This window comes from Coffea eugenioides, chromosome 8, assembly GCF_003713205.1.
Source record: "Coffea eugenioides isolate CCC68of chromosome 8, Ceug_1.0, whole genome shotgun sequence".
Lineage (NCBI taxonomy): Eukaryota > Viridiplantae > Streptophyta > Magnoliopsida > Gentianales > Rubiaceae > Coffea > Coffea eugenioides.
In genome coordinates this window covers 8,083,970-8,098,425 of record NC_040042.1, presented here as the reverse complement: position 1 = coordinate 8,098,425, position 14,456 = coordinate 8,083,970, and the positions used below count along the sequence as shown (strand labels likewise).

General features: G+C 36.7%; 1 protein-coding gene across 1 annotated transcript; it reads right to left on the bottom strand.

The window, feature by feature from the left end:
* Positions 1 to 1,305: 1,305 nt before the first annotated feature.
* On the bottom strand, positions 1,306 to 2,001 carry LOC113780118. Its single transcript, XM_027325936.1, has one exon. It carries the CDS (start codon positions 1,999 to 2,001, stop codon positions 1,306 to 1,308), a length of 696 nt encoding a protein of 231 aa, XP_027181737.1.
* Between the last annotated feature and the right edge of the window lie 12,455 nt (positions 2,002 to 14,456).

The window sequence follows — 14,456 nt, the reverse complement described above, 5'->3', positions numbered from 1 at the left end:
TCAGAAGTGGTACTGAGGAATATCAGCAGGCCTGCGGAAGTGGGATTGAGGAATAATATCATGATTGATGTTAATACTATCATGGAACGCAGTAAAGAGAATGGACAACTGAGCATTGTATAGAATATGATCAACCAGACAGTTTCTGAATTTAGCTAGTTGTTTAGTTTTGTATTTTGTTAGTTTCAGTAGTATTCCGTGCTTGGCTTTTGCTTGATTTTGAGACTTTTCTCCTTTATACGCACTTTCGTTTATTATATATATATATATATTGTGTGTGTGTTGGTATATACATACATTATATACATACATACGTACACAAATGTTAAAATATGATAAATTATGCATATAATAGAAGTTTTTACTATTTAAGTCAATATTCATGACAGGAACTTAAAGATTTTCCTAATCTTTAAATAAAGAAAAAAAATGTAGTTTTGGTTCTCAAAATTTGGCTCATATTCTAAATTGGTACATAATATTTCGACCAAAACAAATTTGGCCTCCAAAATTTCCAATTTTATGCAAGTAACGGTCAAAATTAAAATATGGTTGGTCAAAATTAAAATATGGTTAGTCAAAACTTATGACTTTGCACTTTTTATCCCTAAGATTTGGAGTTTCAATCAATATGGTCCCTTAGGTTTTAAGTAAATATAAATACGATTTTAAAATGAAATAAAATGTGAATTAAATTGAATACATGATAGGCATGTTCTAAAATGTCTATAAAATTTTTCTAAAAGCACTTTATTGGCACTGATAGGGTGTTAATTGTTAGTAATTTTATTATTAATTTTTCCCTTTTATCCTTGCTAAATTTTACTTTAATTGTTAATATATACTTATATTTGGTATATTACTTAATTTTAGAAAGTGGAGCAGAAAAGTATGAAAAAAAAAAGAGAGACCATCTTGAGGACAAAGGCTCCATACGCTAGAAGCCTCCAACGGAGCTACCAGTCGGGCCCCACGTAGTGCTACAAGGAGGCCCCTTTTTCGTTTGCTGATGCGTAGTCTTTAGTATTTGGTAGTTGACTTGTACAGGGAGTTCTACTAGCAATAGGAAACGGAAAAGAGGGAATTCGGCAGAGCCGTACCTTTTGTACTCTTTTCTCAATTCGGTGGAGACCACGAGCCAGTTAGTCATTGTTTTAGATTAGGGAGTGTTTTTCGTGCGGCCTTTTCGGTGCTTTCCTTTTGTTCGACAATAGTCCCAACTTTTTTTTTTTTTCCAGAAACGATAGAAATTTTATTGCAAATAAAAGGATAGTACAATATATGAGCAAGAGTTCAATTTGGACTTTACAAAAGTGTACTAAGACACAGAGGGTCTAGAATCTCCTCATCAAAGTGAAAGTGCATTGCTAGCTTACTTAATCTCTTACATATGCTATTACCTTCAACAGGCAGGCTATCAAAAGAGCATCTCCTAAACAAAGAACTGATGTGTCTTATGTCCTCCAGGTGGCCTGCCATACACATGTCCCTTGAAGCTTGACATTTTAGCAATTGTAACACCTGAGAGCATGCTAGTAGAATCTTAATGTACTGCCAACCTTGTGCCATTATCTTGCATAGAGCTAGTTGTAGCGCCACAAAATAATCCAACGTAACAGAACCAGTGCTCCTCTCCTTCAATGCCCAAGCCGCACATATCTGGCTTTGAGTGTTTTGTACTGTGATGCCAATGCCCATATTCTGCCCTTCAGTATGTTGGCCAACTGCAATAGATATGGTCCGCATATTGTCACTCTCCCCCACCATTTCATCCTGGACTTCTGTTGTCTCTGTTTCTGAGATGCTCAGCTGCTGCTCTATCTGTTGGGCTTTTTGGAATTCCTCCCACTCCTTTACAGCTTTGGTAATTACTGTCATGGGATGCTTATGTTTCTCTTCAAATTCAACTTCATTCCTTGCTTTCCAGATTTGCCACAAAATTTCCACAGTCAATGCTATATGTTGCATTCCATCCTTACGGCTCTTCACCTCCATCAGCATGGTCCACCACCTTCTGAAATCACTTGTATATTCCGTCAGTCCATCCCACTATAATGGAGCCATTTGCCATATCAGTGTTGCCTTTCTGCAATGGAAGAAAATGTGTTCTATTGTCTCACTGTTGTCCCCACATGTTTTGCATATCAGGTCACCTTTCCCAATTCTTCTAAAAATGGTTTCTCTTCCTGGTAATGTTTGGTGTAAGCACCTCCATAAAAACAACTTTTGCTTATGCTTATTCCTCATTTTCCATAGCTGTTTCCATACCTTTTCACAATAGTCCCGACTGGAGAAACAGTTTTTTTAAGTAATAGGATTAGCGCTTATGCGTTGAATATCATTCAAGATGAAGAATTTGTGATTCCTTAGTGTCATTGTGCACTGGTTGTACTTAGTTATCGAGCCTTTGCTTGATTTTGTAAAGTTTATATTATGATATAAAATCACTTATCGTTTCGGAGAAAAAAAAAGAGAAACAGTTTTTTCTTGATTATTTAGTGAAAAACGTGATGTCTTGGAATTCAATTAAATTATGTGGAGATTTTCTTATGCGGCGTGGCTAAGGTTTTCATCTAGTCAAGGATGAACGCGACGATGCAGTCCCGAATATCTGTGATATCCAATTAATTTTCATGTGTTCCTTAATTTGTTAATATTTGCACATTGTCTACTTGAATTTACATAGGATTATTTTGTTAATTGGATGTCAAGGGCCCGATGTTCAATGTGACTTATTAATCTCCTACCAAATTAGTCAATTAAATCCATAATTGTTTAATCGATTAATATTAGTGGCAACTAGCGTTTTTACAAACTAGGGGAACGTGCAACCTGATTTAAATAACCGTCGTAGCGTGTTATTGGTTGGGGTTAGATTTTTCTAGTTATTAATGTAATTGGGGAATTAATTCTTACTGTCATACCTAGGAGTATTTTTGGTTAGGAATGATCAATGGTCGTACCTTGGTTATCAATAAATTAAGGAAAAATTGGTCGTCAAAGCTCGTCGGCGACTCTAACTAACCTATTAATTAAGTAAGTGAACCTCCCTTGCATCAATGATCGAATGAATGGACTGTATCTGAGAAGTTGTATCCTTGACTAGAATTTATCTATTCTTGATTTAATTCCTGTCTACATTCGTACTAGTTAATTATTCGTTTTTAGTTGAATTGCTTAATTGTTTTTAGCTTTATTCCGATAAACCCCCCCCCCCCCCGAATTGTCAATTGGAACTTCAAAGAGACAAATATCCCCAATCCCTGAGAAGACGACCCTACTTGCCCTGTTTACAAATCAATAATTATTTGTGAATAAACAATCCCATTCGAGTATATCGGATTAAGCAAACTCTTCGGGAACAGGGTAAATCAAGTAACCCATTGCACACCTAGAGTCTCTGCTCCAGTACTTCGAATTGGGTTTTGATTTCTCCGGTTGGCAACTAGGTTTATTTTTAATTTTTATTATTGCACAGGCATCGACATCCTGTCAGACACTACAATATACTAAAGAGAAATTCTTTGTTAGACTAGTTACAATTGAATAATGGTGTATAATATATAAATAAATATTAGTGGAAGAAGTGGAGAATACCATTCTTAACACATAATGCTATTCTAACTACAATTGTACAAATCCTTGGAAATTGGAATACTTGTGGGCATAGATTTCAACGGTTGTAGTATGAAGCTAAGATTAAAATAACTAGTGAAGGTAAGTACCAATAGGAAGTGCTTTCAGCTATTTTTAAACCAAAAAAATTTCCTTTTGTTTTTAAAACTGTTTTCTTCCTATTCAAACCTAATGATCCATTGATAAAGTAATAAAACAATTGTTTAATGTTTATCAGCATTGATAACTTTATTGAACAATTCAAATACTTTTGTGAAATTGCCTATTTCATTTGAAACTTATTGATAACCTATTTAAGTGAATAAAGAAAAAATTATAAAATTATCAACTTGTCTTACATTTGGTATATTTTGCTCTTTTTTTTTAAGAAGAACCGATTTTATTGCCTCAAAAAGGTTTTTGAGGGGGACAAAAGCTTGACCTCAACAATACAAGCCAGCTACAAGACACCTACTTACTTAACTCGACATCGGCGAATAGAAGGGTGTGATAGTTTATCCAACCGATATTCGCCTCTAGCTACACCTGGAAGGTCCCTGAAATGTACATAAATACATACCGACTCAACCAAGGCATACCCCACATTGGCCAGAACATTCGCAACCTTATTGGCCTCGCGATAGCAATGCTTGAACTATATACTCCTCTGAGAGAACTCGCAACATTGCACGACCTCATAACTAATCATCCACGGGCATTGGTAACCGTTCCTCAGAATCTGAATGAGCACTAGCGAATCCGACTCAACAATCAATTGCTGTAAAAAGTTCCTCTGGGCACACAGACACGGCCCAAGCACTAACGCTTTGGCCTCGGCCTGCAAGCTAGTACCAACATCAAAGCAACCAGCGAAAGCGAAGATGAACTTCCCCAAGCCATCCCTAAGAATTCCCCCGCCACCACTCAACCCCGAGTTTCCTTTGGAGCACCCATCTATATTAAGTTTAAACATTGCCAGCCCTGGAGGCTGCCAATGAACCAGATGAAACTTAAACATATCAGGCCATTGCTCCACCAATCCCAAGAATTGGGGCCAAGATGCGACCTGTTGTAATTCACCAAATTTCATCCAGTAAGCGTCCTTCAAGTTATGAAAAACAGCTCGACAAATAGATCGGACATCCTTGATAACCCCTTCAAACACTGCTGAATTCCTCGCCTTCCACAAATTCCAACACAAAAAAAGGGTAGGAGCCGAAAGACAAATTTTAGCCTTGCGGACTTAGTAGGCTTGTACCACCAATTTGCCAAATGTACGCTTAAATGCTCTTGAGCCAAGTTAAGACCAGAGACAGACCCGAGATACCCAAAATACGTCCAAACCGCCTTTGCGATATCACCTGACATGAACACATGTTGTAGCGTTTCAACAGTAGGCTCCACACAGCAAAAGCATTTAGATGGTAAGTGAATCGAAAATCAGGTTAAAATATCATCTAAAAGCAACCATCCCCGTAACAACCGCACCATAAAGAAGGTAATTTTTAGAGGGATGTACGGATGCCAAACCTGCCTGAACATGAAGGACGAGGGTTTAGCCTCCCGCACCTCTTGGAAGACCGAAGATAATGAGAAACTCCCAGAAGATGACCCCGTCCACACCATCTTGTGCACCGAAGAGGTACCGGGGATTGGCATGCCCACCACAGCCTAGACTAAATCAGGCGGAAGGACATGAGATAACAAACGGCTATCCCATGCCCTGCCCACAATAAAGTCGTGGAAGGACAAATGATCCTGCACCTCCGCTCAAAGCTATAATGCACTTGAACCCGTCCAGTTGTCATACTAGAAGTGGCAGAAGCCACTATAAGGTCTCCAAAGTATAAATAACTCCGCAAATCCCCTAATGTCCAACATGCGGTGCCACGTTGCTGAACTAGGAGATCTGAGGCCAACCTGACAAGGGTAAGTGTCATGACAATATTTGGCTCGCATGAACACAGCCCACAGTGAGAGATTCTGCCTAAAGGTCCACCACAACTTGCAGGAGAAAGCCCTGTAAGTGTCATCAGTCGACCGAAACCCAACGCCACTCTCCTCTGGGGGGAAACATAAATCTCTCCACCGAATCCAATGAAACCTCCTAAACTCTTCAGACGTCCCCCACAAGAAATTAGCACATACTCGGTCAATCATACGAAAGATACTTTTTGGCATTATCCCTGCAGCCAAAAGGTGAATGGAGACAAATGATTCAAAACTTCAGGGACCTTAACTATTCAATTCCAAAAAACGGAGGCAAAAAATGCAAAATCAGAACTATTGATTGATGGCAAAGTGATTTTGACCATTAGAATTTTTGAATTAAGGAGATCAAATTTGTTTTAGTCAAAACATTAACAACCCGTTTGGTACCTAGCCAAATATTAGGGTCGAAAACTGCATTTCTCCTTAAATAAATCATGGCCGGATGCAATTAGTTGTAATTTATAGTACTTCTTAGTTGTGGAAAATCTGAGAGCCGGATAAGTCAATACGTCAGGAAAAATTAATTAAAGCCTTTAGCACCATGAAAAGCTTGAGCATTACCCATAATTCGAACTTGGCTTAAACTAGACTAAATAACCACATAAGATTTGAAATTAGAAGCTACGGAATTCAGCTCATTACAAGTTCATCTGTGTTCGAATCAAAAAATAAACAAACCAAGGTTAAGATGCATTCGCAACTCCAAATTCTCTTTAGTCCGTGGGGCTTTAAGTCAGGAATAACAAGTCATCTGTATTCACATCGTACGTCTGACAAATCGACGTGAAAACAACTGCAATGAACCTTAGGGACTTGATTTGATGAAACTAGTGTTAGGGTGGTTATCTAAATTTAACCATTGGTGAAAGCCATCACCTATTAAACCCAAGATCTATATGGCGACTATTAAGAAATAATTAACTGTAAAATAGCGGAAGCGTACCTGAATCCATATTGATAAACTTGATGCTTTAATCCCTTGAGATTTGGGGTGGCCTTCCAGGTCAACAGGTATTCACCAATCCTTTTAGAGAGGCCTTTAGTTTCTCTCTGGTATCTTTCCTGACGATGGGATATCAGGGAAGAGGTATTTTGTGGTATTAGGAAATACGACAACTAAAACGATCCCTGTGACCTGGGGACCATAACCCTATTTATAGGTAACATTCCTGTTACCTTTGGAGCCCTATTTCAGCCCATCATTGAAATAGGAGCCCATAAGTTTCTACACATAAAAGGGCCAACATCCTATTAGATACATTAAACCCAAACTATATTTGATCACTTTAATTGGGTTTAACCTTAATTGACAGTTTGCAATACATAATTATTCACATATAAGTCCAATGTTGGATTAAGGATCCAACAATCTCCCACTTGGACTATATGTGTAACCTTATAATTATATTTTGCAATTAACCGTATGAGCTCAACTTTACTGTCATTATCACAATGTATCTGCAACCAATTCGGTCCATCAATTACACCAATATAGGATCAAAGCGGCCTTTGTTACAATTTCGTAACTCGACCCATCAATGGTCACATATATCAATGCAATTGAATGACATGAATTATGATGTGGATGTGTAGCATGAAAATTTCATGTAATGTGACCAAAACATGCCTATTTCCAACTGGTCCACCTTAAATTTTATGAGATCAAACCATACCAAAATTAGAGTGCAAATAAATCCAAACTTTATTTATGCATAAAATATCCTTAAATCCTTAATAACTGAAAAATATCATAAGAGCATTTAAAATAACAAACTCCCACAAAAATATACATCATTTAACACGACACCCATATGAGCAGTATGCTCATGAAACATTTTGGGTGGCAATCCCTTAGTAAGCGGATCCGCAACCATGGAGTTTGTCCCGATGTGCTCTATTGATAACTGTCCATTCTGCACTCTTTCTTTAACAGTCAGGAACTTGATATCTATATGTTTAGATTTGGTCGAGCTCCTATTGTTATTGGAATATAAGACTGCTGACTTATTGTCACAGAATAATTTGAGTGGTCTTTCAATGCCATCCACTACACGTAATCCTGTGACGAAATTTCGCAGCCAAATTCCCTGATTGGATGCCTCATAACAAGCTATAAACTCTGCAGCCATAGTGGAAGATGCTATGAGGGACTGTTTAGCACTCTTCCAGGATATGGCACCTCCAGTCAACAAGTAGACATAGCCTGACGTTGACTTCATAGTATCTTTGCATCCAGCATAATCGGAATCAGTATACCCAATGATCTCCAACTCATCTGACTTCCGATACGTGAGCATGTAGTCTTTTGTTTTCTGTAGATACCGTAAGACCCGTTTGGTTGCTTTCCAATGATCTAATCCAGGATTACTCAAATATCTACCCAACATTCCAGTAATGTATGCAATATCCGGACGCGTACATACTTGAGCATACATTAGACTCCCTACTGCTGAGGCATAAGGAATCTTTTGCATCTCTCTTTCCTCAAAAGCATTCTTGGGACACTGCTCAAGACTAAATTTGTCTCCTTTAGCCACAGGGGTGTCACCTGGTTTACAATTTTGCATGCCATACCTTTTAAGGACCTTTTCGATATAGCCCTTTTGTGATAGTTCTAAAATACCCCGAGAGCGATCACGGTGTATCTGTATGCCTAACACAAAAGATGCATCACCAAGATCTTTCATCTCAAAATTCTTAGTTAGAAATTTCTTGGTTTCATGCAATAGACCAATATCGTTGCTGGCAAGCAAAATGTCATCAACATACAATACCAGAAAAAAATATATTTGCTCCCACAGAACTTATGGTATATACAATCATCCACTAAATTCATCTCAAAAACCAAATGAGATGATCACCTGATGAAATTTGAAATACCATTGTCGAGACGCTTGTTTGAGCCCATAGATGGATTTTTTAAGTTTGCAAACCATATTCTTTGGATCTCCTGATACAAAGTTTTCTGGTTGCACCATATAAATCGTCTCATCAATGTTACCATTGAGAAACGCTGTCTTTACATCCATCTGATGTAACTCAAGATCAAAATGTGCCACTAATGCCATAATAACTCTAAAGGAGTCCTTTGAAGAGACTGGAGAGAAGGTTTCTTTATAGTCGATACCTTCTTTTTGTGTAAATCCCTTAGCGACAAGACGAGCTTTGAATCTTTCCACATTGCCTTTCGAATCCCTTTTGATTTTAAATATCCATTTACAACCAATGGGTTTCGCACCTTCTGGCAATGGGACAAGATCCCAAACATCATTGTCCTTCATGGATTTAATCTCCTCATTCATGGCATCGATCCACTTTTGAGAATTTGAACTTTCCATGGCTTGACGGAAGTTGATTGGATCATCTTCCATCAATCCAGAGTCATCCTCATGTTCTTGGAGAAAAACAATGTAATCATCTGGCACTGCACTTCTCCTTTCTCTAGTGGATCTTCTTAATGGCACTGGTTCTTGAAGAGGAAGAGTTTGTTCTTCTATAACAGTTTGCTCTTCGACATTGTCTTGATTTGTTATGCCATGATCAAGTTCAGGAATAGGGTCCTGAGCAAGAGCAATGACACCTGTGGGAATATTAATATATTCCTCTTTAAAGGCAATGTCTCTTACTGTATTTTCTCCCCCAAACTCGACATCCTCAAAGAACCGGGCATTTCCTGTCTCAAAAATTGATTTGGCTGTGGGATCATAAAACTTGTAACCTCTGGATCTTTCAGAATATCCAATAAAATAACAACTAATCGTTCTTGAATCCAGTTTCTTTTCATTTGGCCTGTAAGGCCTTGCCTCAGTTGGACACCCCCAAACATGCAGATGCTTTAAACTGGGCTTTTTCCCTGTCCAAAGCTCATAAGGGGTTTTGATAGTTGCTTTAGTTGGAACTCTGTTAAGAATATATGCTGCAGTCTTAAGTGCTTCTCCCCAGAGTGACTCTGGTAAGGTGGAATGACATATCATACTCCTTACCATGTCTTTAAGCGTTCTATTTCGTCTTTCAGCTACACCATTCATAGTGGGTGAACCCGGCATAGTGTACTGTGGAACGATACCGCATTCCTCTAGGTATTTAGCAAATGGTCCTGGACGTTGTTCACCTGAACCGTCATATCTACCATAGTACTCACCACCACGGTCAGATCTGACGCTTTTAATTCTTTTGTTGAGTTGATTCTCAACTTCGGCCTTAAAATTTTTTGAACACGTCCAGTGACTGTGACTTTTCAGAAATGAGATATATGTAGCCATATCTTGAAAAATCGTCTATGAACGTTATAAAATATTGTTGACCATTCCAAGCAGATGTAGGAAATGGTCCACAAATATCTGTATGTATAAGTTCTAAGACGTCTAAGGACCTATTGGCTTCAAATCTCCTTTTATTGGTTTGTTTCCCCTTTATACAGTTAATACAATCATTAAAATCTGTAAAATTCAAGGGGTCGAGAATTTCATTTGACACAAGTCTTTCCATTCTCCGTTTGGAGATATGTCCTAATCTCTTGTGCCATAATACAGCTGAATTCTCATTGGCTAATTTTCTTTTAACTCCTCTAGTACTCAAATGCAGAGATTCATTAAATGAGGTAATTGTGTCAATTAAATATAGATTATCGTAGTGCATTAAAGAACCAGAACCAACCAATTTTGAATCATGAAACAATTCAAATTTTCCATTTCCAAATGAACAAAAATAACCAAATTTGTCCAAAGCAGAAATAGAAATTAAATTCCGTCTAAAAGACGGTACAACAAATGTCTCATTGAGATCCAAATAAAATCCGGTCTTTAACAATAATCTAAAAACTCCAATTGCCTCAACTTGAACTGTTTTGCCATCGCCCACGTAGATATATCTTTCACTATCATTAGGCTTTCGGCAATTCAGGCAACCCTGCATAGACACACTGATGTGAGTTGTTGCACCAGAATCTAACCACCATGTGTGTCTAGGTACCGAAGTTAAATTAACCTCAGAACAAACCAAATTACTATATTTCATTGAAACAAGGCGTGTCAAGAGCGTACTAACTTCAGCCTTTTCGTTCTTGACAAACCTTTTTTCAATGTCCTGAAGGAACTCTTTAGCGGTTACAGTCGTTTCTGACATTGTTCCCCTAAATGCTTTTGGAACGGCCTTTTTAATGATCATCAGACACAAGCGATTTGATCTCTCCCACCTCTCATTATTTCTCTTTTCATCAGAGGTACTCTGATCTGTAAGAGGTGGGGGTGAATCATTCCTTAACGCAAGGTCGAGATCCATTACTCCAAGTACTATCAAGAGATTTTCTTTCCAGGACTTGAAATTTGTGCCATTCAACATAGGAATATTATTGATATTGGAAGTAATATTTGTAAGATCATTCGCAACTGAACAGAAAACATAACATAATTAAAACAAGCTCACATAAATCAAAACAATAATAAATTTAAATAATGGTAGTCCCATCTCAAGATACCGATATTCCATTAATATTTCGTCTTTGGACAAAAATATTAACTAGTGAGTGATATCTTGGTGCAGTAATAAATACTGATAATAATAACATGTCGAAAATAAATTTTCCTTTGGGCCAATTTATAAATCACATGTAAAATCCAAATAATTATCACGTATTTATTACCACAAGTGCACATGTAATTTTATTAAATATGGACCTTCCTTTGGGCCGATCAATATTCATAAAATTACAAGTACTCAACTAGTTATATTCTAAAATAAATTAATTTTCCTAATAGAGGTCACTTTGGTGGCATATTATGTCAATTAATTTATTCCAAAATATATATAATCATACCAATATTCAAATTTAAAATTATACAAATTAAACAAAATTTTGATTAAAGTCAACTTTAGTCAACTCCAATCAACCAATTAATTGGACCAAAACTTATTGGACCAAAGGTCCATATCCATAATTTGACCCAATTTACTATTCAAGCCCAAAAATTTTCTTGAAATCCATAAGTACTTTAAAAAACTACATATTTAATGGGCCACACATATGGATTTTATAGGGCTTAAATGTCCTATTTAACTTCATTAGGGTTCACTAAAATTAGAGAAACCCTAATTTTCTTAATATTATTTTTCAACCAAGAAAACAAGTCAAAGAGCCCAATTGTAAATAATTGAGCTTCAAAAGCATAATGGAAAAGTCACGGCAAAAGGGAAAATATTTTGGCTTTCTGTTTGAGGATAAATAAATAAATAAACTACTAGACAATCAATTGTGATCCCGAACCACGTGCCAATGATCAAATATAGCTGTGACTAATTTAGCTGCAGGCATCTAATAAGAACTACTCAACTAGAGCCAGGAAAATTTGCATCAGACTTCACTGGTGCCGAATAGTTTTGATAGCATGAATAAACAATTGAATCATACAACTAAAGCTGAACTACGGTGGGACCCTCTAAATTGAATCATACAATTAAGGCCACATGTATGCAAAAGCATTGTTGGAATGATTTGACCGAAGGCCATATTCAACTTACGTAAGCACCCATGAACATAAAAGCCACATAAAGACTTGTCAACCATGGAAGCGGAGCCCACGAATTCATTTTTTTTTTTTTTATTGCATATGAGTCAGAGTGGCGCCGTACAAACAGAAACATAATTTACCATAATTCTGAATTCATGTAGTGCGGCGGAAGCAACCAAAATCAGTCATATATATAGCGAAAACAGTGACTGGCGATCGAAAATTTAAACACACAACAGTCATGTATTTTATAGCATCAGTTCCGCAGCCAGTAGTCATGAAAACAAAACCAATAGTAATAAAACCATAAATTACCAAAACAAAATTACTTCCTAATAATCAACCATATGGGCTCTGATACCACTTGTTAGAGCGGTAATTTATATTAACCTTTGGTGAAAGCCATCACCTATTAAACCCAAAATCGATATGGCGACTATTAAGAAATAATCAATAGAAAAATTGCGGAAGCGTACCTGAATCCATATTCATAAACTTGATACTTGAATCGCTAGAGATTTGGGGTGGCCTTCCAAGTCAACAGGTATTCACCGATCCTTTGAGAGAGCCCTTTAGTTTCTCTCTGGTATCTTTCCTGACGATGGGATATCAGGGAAGGGGTATTTTGTGGTATTAGGAAATACGACAACTAAAACGATACCTGTGACCTGGGGACCATAACCCTATTTATAGGTAACATTCCTGTTACCTTTGGAGCCCTATTTCAGCCCATCATTGAAATAGGAGCCCATAAGTTTCTACACATAAAAGGGCCCACATCCTATTAGATACATTAAACCCAAACTATATTTGATCACTTTAATTGGGTTTAACCTTAATTGACAGTTTGCAATACATAATTATTCACATATAAGTCCAATGTTGGATTAAGGATCCAACAACTAGGTCTGGAAAGATATTTTTCTTGCTCTTTTCTCTTTTTTTAAGGAAAAAACCTTTAAAAAAAAGAAAAAGAATTTGTCCAATAGTTTGGTATTCGTTAAGAGGAGCATTAGGCATTGATTTTTTTTTTTTCAAAAAGTTATACCTAAAATTTATAAATGTAAGGGACTATAAATTAAAGCACGTGCACTTAAATAGTAAATCAAGTATATTATCGAGTGTCCATTAAACCTCTATGAAGGAAATACTTTCAAAAACTATTTGAGTAGCTAATATTCCCCATAATACTAAATCTTAATTGCATACGAGAATCAAAATAAAGAACCATGTATTTTTTTTTAAAAGCAATGTTTAGTTGACATGCAAAGAACTTGACCATAAGGCCAGTGGTAATATCTTGATTCTTTAATCTTAATACAATTGGATGAATGCAAATAATGGTCTTCCAACTAGATTCTTGCATGACATTCAAGAGTAAGATGCACCCAATATCGGAAGAAACATGAAGCCACCATATTCTTATACTTTTTGTTTGACGTTTAAAAACCAAGTTCCAATTTTTTTTTTTTTTTTACCAAAGTTCCTAGTAAACACTTAAATCTCTTCTGCAAACTAAGAAATTTTTCAGTCCAAGTAATTTGTATGTAAAACAACCACACTACATCATACTCTGTGCCCCTGGATAAATAATTTCATGGGCGGAACGCTTTAATTAAGAATGTTTACTTGTCAATTTGGAAACAAGAAAGTTTTTTTTTTTTTTAATCAATCGGTAACATCTATGCACCATTTCTATTCTAATCTATAGTAGGGGAGAGCCCAACTAGACAAAGAGAATTTGAGAGAGAGAAACCCATCTCTAGACCAGAGGATCCAACGGCTAAAATTTTATTTTTTGTTTTGTCTGGTGACTGACTCACCTAAAGTGATTTCATGAGAAAACCAGGATAGTTACTATGCACGATTTCAGTTTGTGAAGTTATAAGTCAAAGCCTCTCAAACTTTCCGGATTAACTCACCCTAAGCAATTCAAACCGGAAAGGGAAAGGGAAACTTTGCGCTGTGCTTAGGTTTCAAATAATTGTCTTTCGGCCGCTCATGCAGATTGAACTTTGATGGAAAAGGTACACGGGTCCGTTAAGTCTGCAAGACCAATAATCTTTGTTCATAAACAATTTAATTTCGTGATTCTTGCAAGAAGATGACAATGCAAATTTCAACTTAATCATTTTGGAAAGACAATTCAATCTAGACAAAGCATATTAAACACGGATCAGGGTACAAACGGTTGTCGATAACAATGATCCTGAACGGTATAACATTTTTTAATAAGTTATAATTTTATGTGAACTACTTGTAAAATTTTACAATAGAGATACAATCATTATGCATGAGAGTCGCATGTACAATAATGGAATATTATGCTTTTATTGCAAGGAT